This window comes from Pyrus communis, chromosome 3 (assembly GCF_041283825.1).
Source record: "Pyrus communis isolate YQ-2024b chromosome 3, ASM4128382v1, whole genome shotgun sequence".
NCBI lineage: Eukaryota > Viridiplantae > Streptophyta > Magnoliopsida > Rosales > Rosaceae > Pyrus > Pyrus communis.
Genome location: NC_142567.1, coordinates 4,519,205 through 4,537,497, shown reverse-complemented (window position 1 = coordinate 4,537,497; position 18,293 = coordinate 4,519,205). Strand labels below are relative to the sequence as shown.

The window sequence follows — 18,293 nt, the reverse complement described above, 5'->3', positions numbered from 1 at the left end:
ATGTGGGATGTCACATTATGAAAATAAGAGGGGAGAGAATACTACTCCAAATAAAGTTGTATTCTCTCATCATTCTAAATTAAATAACAAATATGAGGTAAGCATGATGCACTTGTCAAAAAATAAAAGTAAGGAACATACACTTGTCAAATCACAATTTTGAAAAAAGACAAATAGTACTTAACTCAAGAATTCTCTAGAAAAAACCTTTTTAGTTTTAGTTTTTTTCTTTATTGGAAGATGAAAATTGACTATTAAAGTAGAAAACTATAAGTTCTCAAAATTTTATTTTACCTTGTAAATCATCCTTTTACATTATTTAATTTGTTTCTTTTGTTTTGGGGTTATTTTTTGGCTGCCCAACCAACGTTCTAATGGCTACTTATGTTATTCGTCGTTATTGTTTATGAGATTTGAGTTTCGAACATCCTCGAGAAGAATTAGATACATATGCTACTAAATATGATTGTTGACGAATTAGATACATATGCTACTAAACATGTATAATTTTGAGACAAATATTAGCATTTTAATGAAATTTCCTAGCCGGTTTCATAGCTGGTAAACTAATAGAACAAATTTTGTTTATTAAAAAAGAAATTTCTTAAAAAGGAATATATCAATATGTAAATCGTGGCAAAACCTACAATTATCTCATTGTTTGTTAATAATACTGTTAACGCGTGATCCTTTTAGACCTATTACAATAATGTATAGTTGTTTGGACTTAATATATGGGTCTTGAAAGAGCCACAAAAGATGACATGATTAAGACATTAGGCTTTTAAGCTGGTCCAAAAAATTCAGCAAACAGAGCACTATCGCAACAATGAAAAAGAAGTCTACGACGTGACATAAATGTTTTCAAGCCTAGCACTCAGGTAAAGTGCATTCCAATCACTCTTGAACGAGCGTTGTGCCCAAGACGAGTTGATCCGAGAAATCATGCGAGTAACCCTATGTAAATTTCGTTTCGAATGGATAGTGGAAAAGTAGCTTACAAACAGTGCCTCCGTATTCAACTAATTTATTGGTAGGACGGTGACATAATTAAAGACCCAAGACTTTTATAGCTCATTAAGGGCCTATAAAAAAGGGTCGAGTACCCCTTATAAACGGTCGAATCCGCAAGTGTAAAATTACATTACATTGTCTTGAGAGCTATTTATTGTAATATGCAACAAAAATGTACCAAACCACTATAGTGGATGTAACCCATTTTCAAGGGGGAAGCACTACTATATTGGCCATAATATAGTTTTATAGTTTGAACCCACCAAGGGTTGACTGTATTGGTCTTGTGTTGACCTCCTAATTTTGAACCGTTAACAAATTGCAACAAGTTATCTCTTATTGCTCTTTTATTGTATACATTTCATTTGATTATCCTTAAATAACACACATGAAGTAAGCATAATGCACTTTTTAAAATGTATAAAAGAAAACAAATGAGACTTAACTCAAGAATCACCCAAATAATTATTACGGAATATCATTTTTAGACATCAATGGAGTTGAAAATTTGAACGTCTCAAAGTCCTGTGTTTAGATTTAAATAGTTTAATTACCAATATTTTTTGTTCTATCGCAATTAACCTCTCAATTGAAAAGTTCAAGCTCTAAATTTTTCTCAGGATAAAGTTAAAGCTCTAATTGTTCAATGCATGTTAATGTGAGATTAGAGTGAAAAAGGAATTAAGATTAGACATTAGAGTTAAAACATGATTAGTAAAGTATCAAAAGAAAGAAAAAGGATTTCGACTTGCTTTGAATTAAAACGAATGAAAAATAATAAAAAAAAACTCTAAAAATGCTTTGAATTTGAAATGAGTAGGAGAGCCCGCATGGAGCGTTGATGTCACGCGCCACACGTGCCCGTGCGCCCAACATGCCAACACCGAGAGCTAAAAGAGAAAAGTATTCGCTCGGTCAACGAGGCGTTTGACCCACACACGGTAACGCGCACACTCTCAGATTTCTCACTCGGTGGGGCCCATGTGGATAACAAAGCGCGGCGATGCGCGCTGGCGCGTTTCTGGTGAGGGCCACGTGGCGCGAGGACGATGGAAGGGCGGCTTTCCCTAACGGCGGTTATGACGGCGCTGTCGTCGCGTTTCGTGCTGCCGCTTCTTTTGTGTTATGGCGATAGACGGAAAGTTTGTGGCGGCGTTTGGGTTTGGGTTTTGTTGGACTTTTTGGGCTTTGGTACGAATATTGTCGGCATGGGCCCGGCTCTTCGCCGCGTGAGATGGCTCGTTACTTTTTGAACTGGTCGCATCGGATCCGACGGTTGTTACTGTCTTTGGCTTGTTGCGATGCTGCCACGTGTAGAGGTGGTTTTAACAGCTCTTGCGCAGGCCACCGCAAAGGAAAGTTCTCCGTATATTGGACTGATTTTAAATTGAAAGAAACAAAAGTACTTGTGTGTCATTCTAGGAAAACAAGAATAATGATTATTTTTGTTTAACTTTTGAAATCTTTTCCTTTGAATATTTGACAATTTGGTGCTTCGGTATATATTATACTTTATAGTTTTTGGAGGCAGATTCTCTGCGCTCCTACTTTTCGTGCTCTTTTATATTCTTTTGTTTGTGTGATCACGGTTAAGTCACGTTAACATTTTATATTACTATTTATTTTTGTCTTATTATCTCTATAAAAAAACAATATAAAATATTGACGTCACTTAATCGTGACCACATAAAACAGAAGGGCATAGAAGGACACGGGAATTGGGAATGTAGAAAATCTGCCTCCATAGTTTTTAGCAGTTAGACCTTATTTATTGTATTTTTTTATATCGAGATTACAATTAAAACATATGGAATATAGAATATTTCATGGTTGGATATATAAAAAAGAATACTTTATTGTACATTTGAAAATTTCTTGGTGTAATTACGATCCAGTTTGAATTGGTTTCCTTCTCAATTTTAGGCAAACCGATGAATTGTTAAGTACTAGTTTGGATTGCTTAAGTTTTTCAAAAAGCAGCTTTTAATTTTTTTTTTATTTTTATAGCTATTGTATGTATTCGGTAAATGAAAAATAAGCTACTTTCTTTGAGGAAGCGGAAAAAGAAAGTTAAGTAGGAGGTACTTCGAAAATTCTAACTTTTCTCGAAGTATGCAGAGCGACAATACCACTTTAATGAATCTTTCTAAAATCCAATAGTACCCAATAATTTTTACAAGGGAGTCTTAACGAATAGCCTACGATACTGTTTATTTTAACGAAAAATTATATTTTTACACTAAAAATCAATTATAGTACTATTCACTTCATTCTTTATTTTGTCTTTATCATTAAAACTCAAAATTTTTATATTATTTTTATTATTATTATTATTATTTTTTTACAAATGGCAACCGTCCCCTTAAGTTCACTATACATTCCCCTCACTTCAGCACCAAACCGTTAGCTTCCACCGCCCTGCCACACCCTAAGTATCCAACGCACCCAGTGTCACGCCCTGGAAATCATTTTTCCAAAACTATGAATAATTAAATAATAAAATTTAAACGGAATCCTATTTAAATAGGCCATCAAGTATTTTAAAAGGGAATTCCTTCTCAATCCTTATGAGCGTATCTCTCTCTTTTATAAATGAACAATACTTGGCTACTCAAAGATGACCAGGAATTCCTACTTAAAATTTCTCAAAATTGTTGGTTATCAATCTATAGAATTTCGTGTTTATAACCATAATTGTTCATATTATAAATCATTATATAAAGATCATCTCTGCAAAAAATCAATTAAAACTAAAGTCGTTTAATCATCAAACTATTTAAAAACAAATGGACGGTATTAGTGAAAGCATTATGAACCGTCTATGTATTTGCTACAATAGATTAACTAAATGATCTTTGTTTTAATTTAATTTTTGCAGAGATGATCTTTACAATGTGATTCATATGAATGGTTTTGATTATAAGCACAAAACTCTGCGATTTAAACATTAAGAATTTTGAATAGGAGTGTCTACTAATCTTTGAGTAGCAAAATATTGTTTATAAATCTAGGAAATGATTTTCTTCCACCCCAAACACGCCCGGCATTAGAAAAACAAACATGCGTTTCAAGTTCCGACCGTTGATAATCTTTTCCCGGGAAAATAACATCCAGCGTGATTTCAGTTTAAAATTCCAAACCCAAACCAAAAACCATCACGCTCGCTATCCGATTTCACACAAACCCGTCTCCTACCTTTCCAAATTTCACAACTTTCAGATCCCAACGAATCCAAAGCTCGAAACTTTCACTAAAAATTCCCTATTTTACTTTCTGGGTAGGAATAACACGATTTGTTTCGTCCACTTAGTTGCAGATTCTGAAGAAAATGTGGGCTTTCAATGAAGTCTACCACGTGCTCGTGGAAATGCACTAGAGAGAGGGACTTATCAGTGAAGGAACATATGAGATTTTACAAGAGAAAAGAGTTTGGTCTCGAGCTTGATTTGGTTGCGTTTCAGAAGCTCATACTGTGGTTATGCCGGTATAAGCATGTAGAAGCTGCGGAAGCTTTGTTTAACGTGAAGGGGAAAGAGTTCGGGCAAGATATAAAAACGTGGAATATATTCTTAATGGATGGTGTGTGCGAGCGAAGCGAGGCGAAAAGGTTTTGGAAAGGAAAGGTTTTGGAAAGGAAAGGAAAGTTGGGTACGGCACTCAAGTTATTTCGAGCAATGTGGGATCAGGGTTGCAACCCAGACGTGGTGACATGCAATTGCATAATCGATGCTCCTTGTTTCAAGAAGAGGTTTCCTCGTGCATTGGAAGTATTTCAGGAAATGAATGCTCGACAATGTCGCCCAAATGCAGCAACATACAACTCACTAATTAAACATGCAAAGTACGGTGTATGGAGAAGGTTTACGAGCTTTTGGAAGAAATGGAACACAGGAAGGGTAGTTGTCTGCCCAATGAAGTAACTTTCAATTACTTGCTTAAGTCGTCGAAGAAACCAGAGGAAGTTCCTGGCCTGTTGGAGAGAATGCAGAAAAATGGATGCAACCTGACTGGTGACACATACAACTTGCTGTTGTAGTTGTATATGGAATGGGATTGTCAGGAAAGAGTGCGATGTGCGTGGGACGAGATGGAGAAAAATGGGTTGGGACCTGACCGGCGATCTTATACCATTATGATTCATGGGTTCCATGATAAGAGAAGGGTCAAGGAAACTTTGCGCTATTTCCGTGAGATGACATCAAAGGGGATGATGCCAGAGCCAAGGACCGAAATATTGATGTATTCTATGAATGTCCAGTCGAAAAAGGAAGGTGGACAAGCAGAGGAAAATGACAGTTTGACATGGCCTTTGGGTACAGAAGTTTGAGAACAAGGTAAGACGTTCTTTCTAGTTGTAGGTCTACTTGAACTGCAAAATGCACTCCTTGGACCTATTTCAAATTTTCCAACTTTGCGAAGTACTTTTGAAACTAACGAAAAGTATTGTACTGTGTATCTTCAAATGAGATGTCAAATTTAAAACATCAAAATGATAGTTGATAGCTTATGTGGCAATTTGACATTTTGTACAATATTTTGCTTCACCCAATATGTTAAATAATAATATCATTTAATAAGTTTTTTATTTTTTTGTGGAGTCCAATGATTAAGCAACCAATCAAATATTTCAAAAACATAAAAACATTTATTAAATATTATATTAATCTATTAAAATATCATTTAATAAATTTGACATCTGCTATCAAATTTTACAGCAAAAGGCTTTGTCTTCAAATGACTTAGCCCCACCTAAGAAATTGAAAGCTCGGTTGAAGAGAGTTTGGTACCATTTTTTTACTGTTGTATGCCTACGTGGTAATTTTGATATCTTCTTTGGAGATGCTCTCAAATTAACATTTTGGAACTGGAAATGAATAATGTAAAAATATAAAATATGATCAGATCTCTTAAGCTAAGCCTATCTACGTTGCCTTGCCTACATGCGACACCCACCTGTGCGCAGTTGGTGGCTGGTGGCGGTAGTTAGACGCGCTCTAAAATCATCTTACTCATGCCCCTCAGTCCTCCCTGATTCCTCCACCAAGAAAACGGATTGAAATTTTTCATGGATTGTAATTTTGTTTGTAACCGGAAACTGCTTGGCGTAGGGTTGCCCTGAGGTACATTCAATCATGGAAGTCAATAGTATTATGAAGATTGAATAGTTTTCAAGAAATTTCTGTTGCATTTCTGATGTTTTTCACTGATTTCCACTTCTATCAGTTTCATAATCTCATCAAAGTGAGCCTATCAAAAAGCTCATTTGGAACTAACCACTTTTGAACGAGACATATATAGTCTTCTACATCGCAGTTTTGATCTGTTTAAAAAGCCAAGGTCTAACACCGAAATTTTATTTCAATCCTATTGGCGGCGTGCAAGGATAGTTTTGCTTTGGTTGATCATATGCATTGTGTTTTTTCGCTCGGTTGAATAATTGAAAAATGAGATTATTTAGGAATAAACATTGAATGCTAAGATAACGCATTGAATTTCTGATAGTAGATCCGTAATAAAAAAAGTGTAGTGATTGTTCCAAAAGAAATGAAACAAAAGATACGGTAAAGTTAGGACGATTGTTGTATGAGGTCTACTTGGAATTTCATCCATTGCTGCCATAGAACTGGTTTCAAGTAATGGGTACTGCCTACCCACTGCCAAAGGTGCTGCAGAAACTCTGAAAATCAAAATGCTTTCGATTCTCATTGTTCGTCGGAATACAATCACGTGACTTCACATGAACCGTCGATCAACTCAATCATTCCATTCAAGTAATGGGACCATCATACTGTTAAATATTGGCCAAAACGGAGGTGGCAACATGGATTGATATGGTAGTAATAATGAACATAGAATTTTGACTTGCAACAAAATGGCCACGCCACCAGTCGCCTTAGCTGCCAAAGTCTGTTGGGAGTGTCACGGGCTACAACACCTTTTAGTGATCACACCACTTTCATTCTGTATGTATTTCTCGTTATTCGTTCGTGGATTTGATGGTTTTTCGTTGCTCATCAGAAAAGTTGATTAAATTTTTAGATTTGAGAAAGAAATTTAGAACCTTGATAGCAACCATTTTGAGCAGGAAGAAAGAGGACCGCCGAAAGGATAACATATTTATTTTGGAGATGTTGAGGAGCGCCTTGAACATGCAGCGATGTACACAGTGACAAGATCATTCCAATAGAAAATCATCAAAGTCGTCTTTAAATAATTGAAAATTGAGTGAGGCATGAGTGTAGTAACCCATAAAACAAAGAAAGAAAACCAAATAAACTCAAATAAAAATATTGTGAATAAAAAAGAATTAGATACAGTTCTCTCCCCCTTCTGCAATCATGAAAACAGATTTGCGAAGTCTGAAGTGATCAAAAATCTAAATCTATACGTACGGTATTAGAATTATACGTTAATGAGGCTGTAAATTGTCGAAAATCAGAGATGAAACCCTTGAGGCACATACGCTTTTCCTTCATCCGTAATAGTTGTTGGTTTCAAATTTCAAGTGTTTAATATGGACTCGGATTCGATATGAAATAGACTCATGAAACTCGAACTAAAATCACCGTAATTGAATTAGCAGTTGAACAAGGCATACAAATTGTAAAAGATTAAAACTAGATGTGGTGAAGTGTGCCAGGCCTGAGCAGTAGTGCAACGCTTAGGCGACATGAAAGAATCTTATAAAAGGTTTCTCTTTGTAAAATAATCTATGTAAATAAAAGTTTAATATAAAATTGCGGTAGAAAGAACTGGGCATAAGATAAAACCATAAAGAATTGAACTAGTTTTGGTGGGGTGCGCCAGCCCAAGCAATAGTGCAACATTTGGGCGACACATGAAAGTCCCAATAACAAACTATTGTAGTGGACTCTCTTCCTAAAGAAATTAATTTAATATCGTGTGGACCATTCCTCCATCCCTAATAGTTGTTGGTTTCAACTTTCAAGTGTTTAATATGGACTCGGATTTGATATGAAATAGACTTATGAAACTCGAACTAAAATCACCGTAATTGAATTAGAAGTTGAACAAGACATAAAAACTGTAAAAGATTAAAACTAGATGTGGTGAAGTGCCCCAGGCCTGAGCAGTAGTGCAACGCTTAGGCGACGCGTAAGAATCTTATAAAAGGTTTCTCTTTGTAAAATAATCTATGTAAATAAAAGTTTAATATAAAATTGCAATAGAAAGAACTAGGCATAAAACCATAAAGAATTGAACTAGTTTTGGTGGGATGTGCCAGCCCGAGCAATAGTGCAACACTTGGGCGACACGTGAGAGTCCCAATAGCAAGCTATTGTAGTGGACTCTCTCCTTAAAAAAATTAATTTAATATCATGTGGACCATTGGTCCACATATCAGATATTAAACTGATAAGAACAGATACTACACTTGATCTTAGCCAAAAGGCCGAGAAAGGTATGCTTAATAAAAAATTGTAAAACCTTATTTATTCTCTCTTTGCTTAACCATTCTTGCTGTGGCCGGTGTGGGACTAAGATGGTTATGACATGGGTCCTAAATAAGTTTGCATCGCCCACATTTTTACTACAATGCATGCATGCATCCCTTTCCTAGCTAGGAGGTAAAAACCTTCACAGGGACGTTTGAAACTTTGTCTTCTCGATTCTCTTTAAAAACTAATGGCTCTAGGATCATTAGGGATGGATAAACCGATAAAGGATCGATTCTTGTGTTGTTTTCGCCAAACAACATCGAAAGGTGCAAATTAAAATCAGTCATAACGAAAGAATTCATCAAGATTTAGATACTCAGTCATAACTTTAATAAAATCAATTGGTTTTAGTCATATCTCAACCCTCATGTGCATTCACAGAGGTAGAAGTCTGCACATGCGTAGAAAGTTCATGTCTTCGTTGCATGCGGTTAAAAAGTATTGTGTCTAAAACCCAACCTTACTACCCCTCTAAAGTATTGTGTCTAAAACGCAACCTTACTACATTCAAGAGGGGTGTATTGTGTGACTCTGTATTAAGTAAAGACTTTTATGGCTTTTAAAACTCTATGAACATTCAATTATGACTTTTTGTGAGTCTACAAAAATTCAGGTGTATTCAAAATTTTATTTATTTTAAAAGATTTTCGAATTCATGGATTTTTATAGACTTTGAGTGCTTTTATAGTAAGTTTTTATTTATTTTTTATTTATTTATTATTTTATCATAGCAAACTAATTCTCTCCCCCTAAAATGTTGATGGATTTTATTTTTCTCAATTCTCTAATGATGTACTCCACCATTCACCATAGTGCAATGAAGATCATTATCAGCACTTCCACCACCAAGTCGCCACACCACACATTGGATGCTCCTTGCTTGTGGAGCAGCATACCGCATACCAAAAAAAAAAGGTGAGGTAACGCCCCTGCTAAATGGTTTGAGAATGGAACAATATATCACCATAATTGCCACCTCTACAACCAACATCACCAGCCCATCACCATCACCATCGCCTCATCGCTACTCCTCCACCACCACACCACCACAATCAGCACCCCTACTATTACCTCCACGACCATAGTCACCGGCTTTACTATCACCACTTTGCCGACAATAACCACGGGACAAACTTTCACCACTACCATTGCCAGCACCTCATAAGACCACTTTATCATGGTCATGATCACCATTTCAATAATGAAAACTTAAAAATAATAATGCTTATTAATAAATTGGTTATTAAAAAGTTCGTGACAATCCACAAAATTCTAGCATTGAACTCTCTAGAATTTTACAAAAGTCTATCGTTAAACTTCTTTATTTTCCACAAAAAATATATCATTAAAAGTTTGAAATTTTTATAGAGCTTATAATAGTCAGTAAAAGCCTACTAAATCCGTGAAAGTATATTACTTCAAAAACTCAACAAAAGTCCATATAAATGTTGATACCCCACACCCGTAAGTAGTGTTGAACCAACACGATCGATGGACGTAATCTTAAACATTTCTATTGTCAAAATATACAGAAAGGAACATGGAATCACTTCCTTCAACTCCAAGAAAACTGAAATCAATTCCGATCAACCCTCACTGAAATCCAACAATGACAAGGACAGGGAGTTGAACAAGGTTAACCTCTGGTAATAAACGGGCATGGTTGAACCAGGTGTACGATAGAGAAATTACCGTGCGGGTCACATTCTCCAGACCCATCCATTCTCGCTCATCTCTTCAGTAGCATTTTCCATTCCTTGGAAAACAATATAATCGATGAACCAGGTATTCATAAACAACATTATATAGATTGTTGGGACCATGAACGACAGAGTTACAAAATTCATACGTGCATACAGCACTATGAACGAACAGGAGTAGAATAGTGAAATTGGATTAGCAAATGTGACGCAACATGGTTGTGTTAAAAGAGTTTAGTCAGCTTCGATCGACGCTGTAAATTGTCGAAATTCCGAGAGAGATGTAAACCCTTAGGGTTCATATGCTTTTCCTCCACCACTTGAACTAGAATCACGTAATTGAATTAGAAGTTTAACAGGGCATAAAACTGTAAAAATTGAAACTAGATTTGGTGGAGTGCGCCAGGCCCGGGCTGTAGTGCAACGCTTGGGCGACACGCGAGAGACCCAGTAGCAAGCTACTGCAGTGGACTCTCCTCCTTAAAAAATTAATTTAATATCGTGTGGACCATTGGTCCACGTATCAGATATTAAACTGATAAGAACAGATACTACACTTGATCTTAGCCAAAAGGCCGAGAAAGGTATGCTTAGTAATGAGCCGTAAAACCGTATTTATTCTGTCTTCGCTTTGCCCTTTCTTGCAGTGGCCGGTGTGGGATTAACATATAACAAGTTGAGAAAATGGGGCTAACTTCCATGCTGTTAGAAAAAATGCTTAAATTGTTAATACCAATGCTACTTCCACAATCATAAAAAAAAAAAAAATTCAAAAATTGCTCACAATTCATTAGAATTATGCCATTCAAATTCTTTTGTTTCAGTTATAAGATTATCGAATTATTGTGCTCGCAGTGATGAGATTATCAAATTATTGTGTCTTCCATGCTTGAATTTGAATTTTCTAATTCTTTTTTTTTTCTTTTTCAGCAAGAATTCTAATTCTTGGATTATTCATTTTATTTGTTCACTAATGTATATATTATATTTTCTGATGCAAAAAAAATGATCGTCGGACGAGGAGTTGAGTTGAGGACAGTGTTCTAAAACACGGGCTAGGCGGGCAACTCGGTCTAGGGGGCCGCTAGGCGGGCAACTTGGGCTAGGCGGCCTTGGCAGCCTCTTGGTTTTGTAACCAAAAAAAAAAAGAAAAAAGAAAACTCTTTGTACTGATGACAAGAGAGTGATCTGTTGAGGAAGGAGAGAGAGATATGCAATTTCGTTGTTGAAAGAAGAGAGAGAGAGAGAGAGCCATCTGGAACTTCTTGAAACCAGAGCCATCTGAAACTTCTTGAAACCATCGCCATTGGGGATCACCACTACACTGACCCACACAATTCAATTGATTTTTGGGTTGGGTAGGTCGGGATCTGCAGTTTGATGAAGATGAAGGCTTGTTTGCTCGATGACAGGACGACACTGCATGAAGAGGGTAACTGGGTTGTTTAACCCAAGGGATTTGCGTTTTGATGGAGAAGTGAAGAGAAGGGATGAAGACTTTGGAATTGACGACATAAAGAAAAAAGATGAGAGTTGAGTGTCAGAAATTCAATGAACAAAGAAAATGACTTGTTTAATTAATAATGGATTGAGAATATATAATAAATTAAAAAAAAATATCTAGAAGTTGTTGAATCCTTTATCATCTTTAGGTTAGAGTTTTCTTTGTAAATAACTAAACATACAAGGTCTTTTTGGGTTATGTCTTTTTGGATGTATATACTTTATGTAGTCTTCTACTTTTATTTTTGCATTTTATCCTTATTTTATTATCCATAGAAGTAAAGTTTTTTAGGTGTAAATAGACACTTATTTACAAGATATATAATAAATTTACATAGGCGCCCAGGTGCTAGGCCCCTACCTGCCGCTCGACTAGCACCTAGCATTTTTTAGAACTTTGGTTGAGGAGCACGCTAAGGTGAGGTATCACCATCTTTGGAGTTCCTCTCAAGATTATGAACTAGTGATTTCTACTCACCTATTGTGGTGGGATGTGCCCTACGAACATCAGGGCTTAAGGCGTGCTTAATATGACTTCATCATTGGGTAGTTAGTTTACCATCTAAATTTTTTGTTAGTTTACCATCTGAATTTTTTGTTGTTTTACAAGAACTTACAATAAATCACTGCGTTGCTATTGCCAAAAACCTACAACTACTAAAAAAGAAAGAACTATGACATGTTTCTTCTTTGTAAAATCATCTATGGAAATAAAAGTTGAGCATAAAATCAATAAATCACTGCGTTGCTATTGCCAAAAACCTACAACTACTAAAAAAGAAAGAACTATGACATGTTTCTTCTTTGTAAAATCATCTATGGAAATAAAAGTTGAGCATAAAATTGTAGTAGAAAGAATTAGGCATAAAACCGTAAAGAATTGAACTAGTTTTGGTGGGGTGCGCCAGCCCGAACAGTAATGCAACGCTTGAGCGACACACAAGAGTCTCAATAGCAAGCTATTGTAATGAACTCTCCCCCCAAAAAAAATAAATTTAATATCATGTGAACCATTGATCCACGTATCAGATATTAAACTGATAAGAACAGATACTACACTTGATCTTAGCAAAAAGGCCGAGAAAGGTATGCTTGATATTGTTTCGTACAACCTTATTTATTTTGTATCTTTGCTTAACCCATTCTTGTTGAGGCCGGTGTGGGACTAAGATGTTGGAGACGTGAGTCCTAAGTAAGTATACATTAGCCACAGTTTTAGAACAATGCAATGCTAATGCCTGCATTCCCTTTCCCATCGACCCTCATTTAAATCCAACAAGAAGAGGAGAAGGATCGTACTCCTATAAGCTATAGCTGTTGTCACTGATTAATTATAACTTTATATATGACGGGGAAATTTTCTCTTGCAAGACAGTCTGACATATCATATTAATTTGATGCGGACTATTAATCAAGCTGAACTTTATAATGTGTAGGACGCAGGAGCGCCAGCCTGGGGGAGGGTGGGTGTAATATTGCCGGAAAGTGTCGCGAAAGAGAATATAAGTGGTTATATGGCTTGTGGGAGGGTGGCGGTGTTGCTGCTTGTTGCAAAATGGTTGTGAGAAGTTAGCTGGTGAACTTGAAAGCTTTGTGGAAAGAGGGAATTTATGAGTGTAAAGTCTCAGGTAGCTCCCAGAAAACCTACAAAAAAGAAATAAATCGATCGAGTTCTTGCTCTTCTGCATGCCTTCACCTTCCACTGTATTGATTTCTACTCAAAGTTGCTAATTTTTTTTTTCCAACATTCTGCTCTTTTTGTTCCATGTCAAGATTTGGTGGTCAAGACAAAGTCGATTAAGAGACTACATTGCGCAAAAAGATGGAATAAAATTATTGTTCCATATAAAACGAGAGGTGTATGCATCGAGAGGATGAATACTACACATTACGAAAGGAACAATGTCATCGGAAACAAAAAATATGACCAACCAAAGAGATTTAATCAAACACTTGCTCCATGATGTCAAACTTCTTGTGCATTCTGGAGAAACTTCCACACAGATAGGAAGTTCCTGCTTTCAGTTCTTGCAGTTTAAATGGTTGTGTCTGAATCTGAACCTGCTACATTAAGCAATCTGGAAACAACATGATCGATGACATCTCAAACATATTTTAACCTGAAATTCAATAGTGAAAAAATGCAAAAGGGTTGAATGAATTTACGATCTGAAATTCTCTTTTAAAAGTTTGATTCATTTGGTGTGGATATGAAACTAGAATTGCAAACTCACAACTACAAAAAAGAATTAGATCAATCCACATATAACTATAACATATTAAAACTGGATTTGGTGGGGTGCGCCAGCCCAAGCAGTAGTGCTACACTTAGGCGACGCTCGAGAGCCCTAGTAGCAAGCTACTGTAGTAAACTCTCCCCCTTAAAAAATTAATTTAATATCGTGTGGACCATTGATCCACATATCAGATATTAAACTGATAAGAACAGATACTACACTTGATCTTAGCCAAAAGGCCGAGAAAGGTATGCTTAGTAATGTTTCGTGCAACCTTATTTATTCTGTCTCTTTGTTTACCTATTCTTGCTGTGGCCAGTGTGGGACTAAGATATTGGTGATGCGAGTCTAAGTCAGGATACATGCATCCCTTTCCTAGCATAGCTAGGAGGTAAAACCATCAGAGGTATCCTTCATATTTTGTCTTCTCAATTATCTTTACGGATTAATGGTTTCTATGAACCGATAAAGGATCGATTGTTGTGTTGTTTTCGCCAGGCGACATCAAAAGCAGCAAGGTAAAGCTTTATTTTCGAGTTTAAGTTTACCTCTCTTGATGGTATAATGATCTGAAACAAGACGGCGAAGGCTTTTTCGATATATTTGAGTTCTGTAGATGATCGATGCTAATCTGTTTTTCGTTCTTAGAATTTCTTAGAATTGTTGCACACAAAGACGTTGAAGAACAGAAAACAAAAGTTCATGTCAAATCTCAAACCTCTTCTGCATTTACATGGGGAGAAATTTGCACATACAGTACATAGAAAGTTCATGCATTCATTGCCTGCAGTTGGGTTGTGTCTGAACCCAAACGCTGCTAATTAAGCAGTCTCGAAATCAACACGATGAACGGCACCTCAAACATTTTTGTTGTCAAAGTATACAAGAAGGTTGAACGGGATTGATTACCTGCTCCTAAAGAATGCTTCGCTTGGTGAACACACTAAACTCCGGGTACTGTTATAGCAAAAAAAGCACATCACCGCTCACTGAAATCCGACAAGGAGGAGGAGAAGGATCGTCACACTCTCCTACTTCTTCCACTAATCAGGACTCTCCCTGTACTACTGATCAAACTTAGCTAGCTTTAGCCAGTAGCTGTTGCCATTTCCAACTTTATATATGTCGGGAAAATTTTACTTGAGAAGAGAGACTATTAACCGAGTCGAATTTTGTTTGAATGTGTAGGAAACGAGAGCATGGTCGAGTGTGTAATGGAAGTAGTTGAAGAAATGGAGGAGTTTTTGGGGGAGATTCTGAACTTGCTGACCAACTAGCTGACATACCGGAACCTCTTCTGGACGAGGGACTTTATGAGTGTATAGTTTCAGGTAGCTACTGGCAAACCTACGGAAAAGTAATAGATCGATCGAGTTCTCTCCCATCGTCAATGCATTGTTCTTCTCACATTCGCATTTCTGTGTAATGATTTCCACTCGAAGATGTCGGCTCTTGTTGGATCATGGAAGAAAAACTTCGTGCTGAAGTTACAGCATCAGTGAAAAATGACTTTAAATCTTATTTGATTGAACCTTGAATACTTCCCGATTTGAATACGGCTAATCATGTACCAAATAAAAGAGAAGTGTATACATTCAAAGGACAAATGCTACACATTACAAAGGCAAAATGTTATGGGAAACAAAAGACCGACCCAACAAAGGGGTTGTGTTAGACACTAGCAGCTTCTGGAGTTGGGGTGTACCAGCCATGGTGGACCTCAACAGCCTTCTTTCTTCGAGCCAGTCGAGACTTTCTCCGTGCTCCCGTATTCCTGTGCAGAGTTCCCACCTTTACTGCTTTGTCAATAATGGAGTATGCCTCTCCAATGAGCTTCTCAATAGAAAGGACCTCTTCGGGTGCAGCATCTGGCTTCTTCTTCAGCCCATCCAGAGCTTCCAAAACCTGGAAAAGGTCGCCAAATATTAATCAATGGCATTCCAATTTGAAATGCTAACCATTCCTTTCTCAGCAGGTAACAACGCTAACGGGGTCTTTCAAACTTTATCTTCCCATTTAATAACAGAGAACAGAAGGAAACAACACAATTTAATAACAGAAACACCGGATAAAACAAAAACTTTCATGACAACTCGTACCATCTCTGCAAACATATAAACTAGCCCACGTATCCTTACAGTATACAAGCACATAGCTAACATTTTTATCTGAAATTACTCTTTTTTTAAAAGATGATGCTCCGAAACCACTAAGCAAAATAATTTCTCCGGCACAACTTGCGTTACACCAAATACCATCCATACAGTATCTTTGGTACAATTGCCTTTCCATAGCTCATAGAAAGATGCTCTTCAATACAAACATATAGATTAAGAAGTAAAGGTACAATTGCCTATCCACTTCTGGAAAGATGTCCTTAACTTAGAACAAGTATAATTTAACCAACCAAATGATGAATCCCAACGCAGAACTTGGTCGTTAACGTAAATTATTAGATCAATTTAGACAGTGATATGGTTGCACAATTAGATGAGAATCCAAGTATCAAACATGGTCACAAGAAGCAAAACCCATCAGTTAACAATGTAAGACAAGTACTTCCTTCAACCCGAATCCAATCAGAATAAACTTATATTACATACAATGCAAGCCAAAAGAAGCAAAACCCATCAGGTAAAATCTAATTAACTTGCCGAAAAGAGAAGTACCTTCTTCATTCGGGTTTTAATTTCGGATTTGCGGGATTTGTTGTAAATCCTCCTCTTTTCGGCCTGCCGAGCTCTCTTCACAGCAGAGTCGGGCTTCTTCGTAGCGACCTCACAAACAATGGAATGTCGAACCGGCCTCTGAAGTGGTTTCACAGCCAAATACCCTGAAAATAGACAAGAAAAAGATGTAATTTTTCTCTTTTGATTTAACATTCTGCACTGTAAGGTGCTGAAAAATTGGTGATAATATGATACAGAAACCAAAATTTTACACCAAAATGCGAAATCTTCCACCCCAATAACACGACTGGGACTTGTACAACTGGGCTTCTTCGTATCTCGAAAACCCCATATTTGAAATAGGAAAAGTTTCAAAATTTTCACGGTTAAAACAAAATTCCGAGAAGAAAAATGCAGTAATTTAAAGAGAGAGAGAGCTTTGATTACCTTTGGAGAAGAAATTGGGAGAAAGGGTGGCTGAGAAACTGAGGGAAGTTGTGGAATGAGTAGTGGCAGAGGAAGTAGAAGGGATATTGAGTGAAAGCTTGCCGAATCTTGAAGGGAGGGATAGGCATGGAGATAGGCAATGAACTGCAGCTGCCATCTCTCTCTCAAATTGTTTGAAGCTCTCTGTCTGCAGTGCAGAGGGAATGCTCTTTCTCTGAATTTTATCCACTACGGATATGAAACTCCTATTTTACCCCTGGGCGAATTGGATGTCTGGAATTACTCTTCCGTCCATGATAATTTTATTTCACTAGTATTTTGTTAAAAAGGAGCGGCCTACATTTAAATGTGGGGTTGTCTGCACTGGATGTTGGCCCTGCCGGCCGACGGTACATTAGTTTGTAAATCGTTGCCGGAAAGAGGGCGGCCACCCTGATCACGACGACTGAGTTGGGTAGGACTCGCTGTTATGAGTTGTCGGAATTTGGCCGGTTTAGCGGCCACAGGACCGAAGGGATGCCTCAAGAAACAAGTAATGGAAGGTAAATTTTTACAACATGCTGAAAATGCTAGTGGGTTAATGAATGCCCACAATGATATTGAAAACCTTGGTAGACTTTTTCAATACCCACGCAGATTGGATTTGCAACATTGGTAGATGAATGAAAACATTGGCAGTGTTGATATGTAGACTTGGAAATGAAGGAGATCATTTTTCAAAAGGTGTGTTGTAAATTTTCAACATGTAATAATACGAGGTTGCTCTATAAATAGAGCACTCCGATTGCTATCAACAGATATAGAAAAGAGAAAGAAAAGATAAATAACATCAGTATCTATTCCTCGCACTTTTATTAGTCATTCCCTTGTGTTACAATTATAGTGTGATATTTTACACTTATTTCGCTCCTGTAACTAGTCAAGATCATCTCTCTAACTTTTACCTATTTATAACACTACATTATTTTACGAAGTCTATATGTTGTTCCAGGCGAATATGTTGACTTTGGAGTTTGTGAAAATGTCGAACGTTATTTTCATGTTGATTAAAAAGCTTCCATGATTTTGTAGTTTTAACCGATACTTTTACCGACACCGATATATTATCTAAAAAAAAGGCTTCCATGATTTTGTAGTTTTAACCGATACTTTTACCGACACCGATATATTATCTAAAAAAAAGGCTTCCATGATTTTGTAGTTTTAACCGATACTTGTACTGAAACCAATATTTCTACCTTTAAGCTGGAATTAAAGGAAAAT

The 18,293-nt window shown here is 36.8% G+C and overlaps 1 protein-coding gene, 4 non-coding genes and 1 pseudogene across 5 annotated transcripts; 1 reads left to right on the top strand and 5 right to left on the bottom strand.

The window, feature by feature from the left end:
• Positions 1–4,007: 4,007 nt before the first annotated feature.
• On the top strand, positions 4,008–5,418 carry LOC148697784 (putative pentatricopeptide repeat-containing protein At3g15200; annotated as a pseudogene).
• Positions 5,419–8,246: 2,828 nt separating this feature from the next.
• Positions 8,247–8,441, bottom strand: LOC137716637 (U2 spliceosomal RNA). Its single transcript, XR_011065704.2, has one exon. It is a non-coding gene; the product is annotated as a U2 spliceosomal RNA (small nuclear RNA).
• A 2,125-nt stretch (positions 8,442–10,566) lies between these two features.
• On the bottom strand, positions 10,567–10,762 carry LOC137716638 (U2 spliceosomal RNA). Its single transcript, XR_011065705.2, has one exon. It is a non-coding gene; the product is annotated as a U2 spliceosomal RNA (small nuclear RNA).
• A 1,809-nt stretch (positions 10,763–12,571) lies between these two features.
• LOC137716640 (U2 spliceosomal RNA) lies at positions 12,572–12,767 on the bottom strand. The gene has a single exon (XR_011065707.2). It is a non-coding gene; the product is annotated as a U2 spliceosomal RNA (small nuclear RNA).
• Positions 12,768–13,971: 1,204 nt separating this feature from the next.
• Positions 13,972–14,166, bottom strand: LOC137716639 (U2 spliceosomal RNA). The gene has a single exon (XR_011065706.2). It is a non-coding gene; the product is annotated as a U2 spliceosomal RNA (small nuclear RNA).
• A 1,247-nt stretch (positions 14,167–15,413) lies between these two features.
• LOC137715450 (small ribosomal subunit protein bS20c) lies at positions 15,414–18,178 on the bottom strand. The gene is made up of 3 exons (XM_068454785.2): positions 17,031–18,178; positions 16,584–16,747; positions 15,414–15,819 (listed from the first exon to the last, which is right to left on the bottom strand). Exons 1-3 carry the CDS (start codon positions 17,185–17,187, stop codon positions 15,586–15,588), a joined length of 555 nt encoding a protein of 184 aa, XP_068310886.2. The 5' UTR covers positions 17,188–18,178; the 3' UTR covers positions 15,414–15,585.
• Positions 18,179–18,293: the final 115 nt, after the last annotated feature.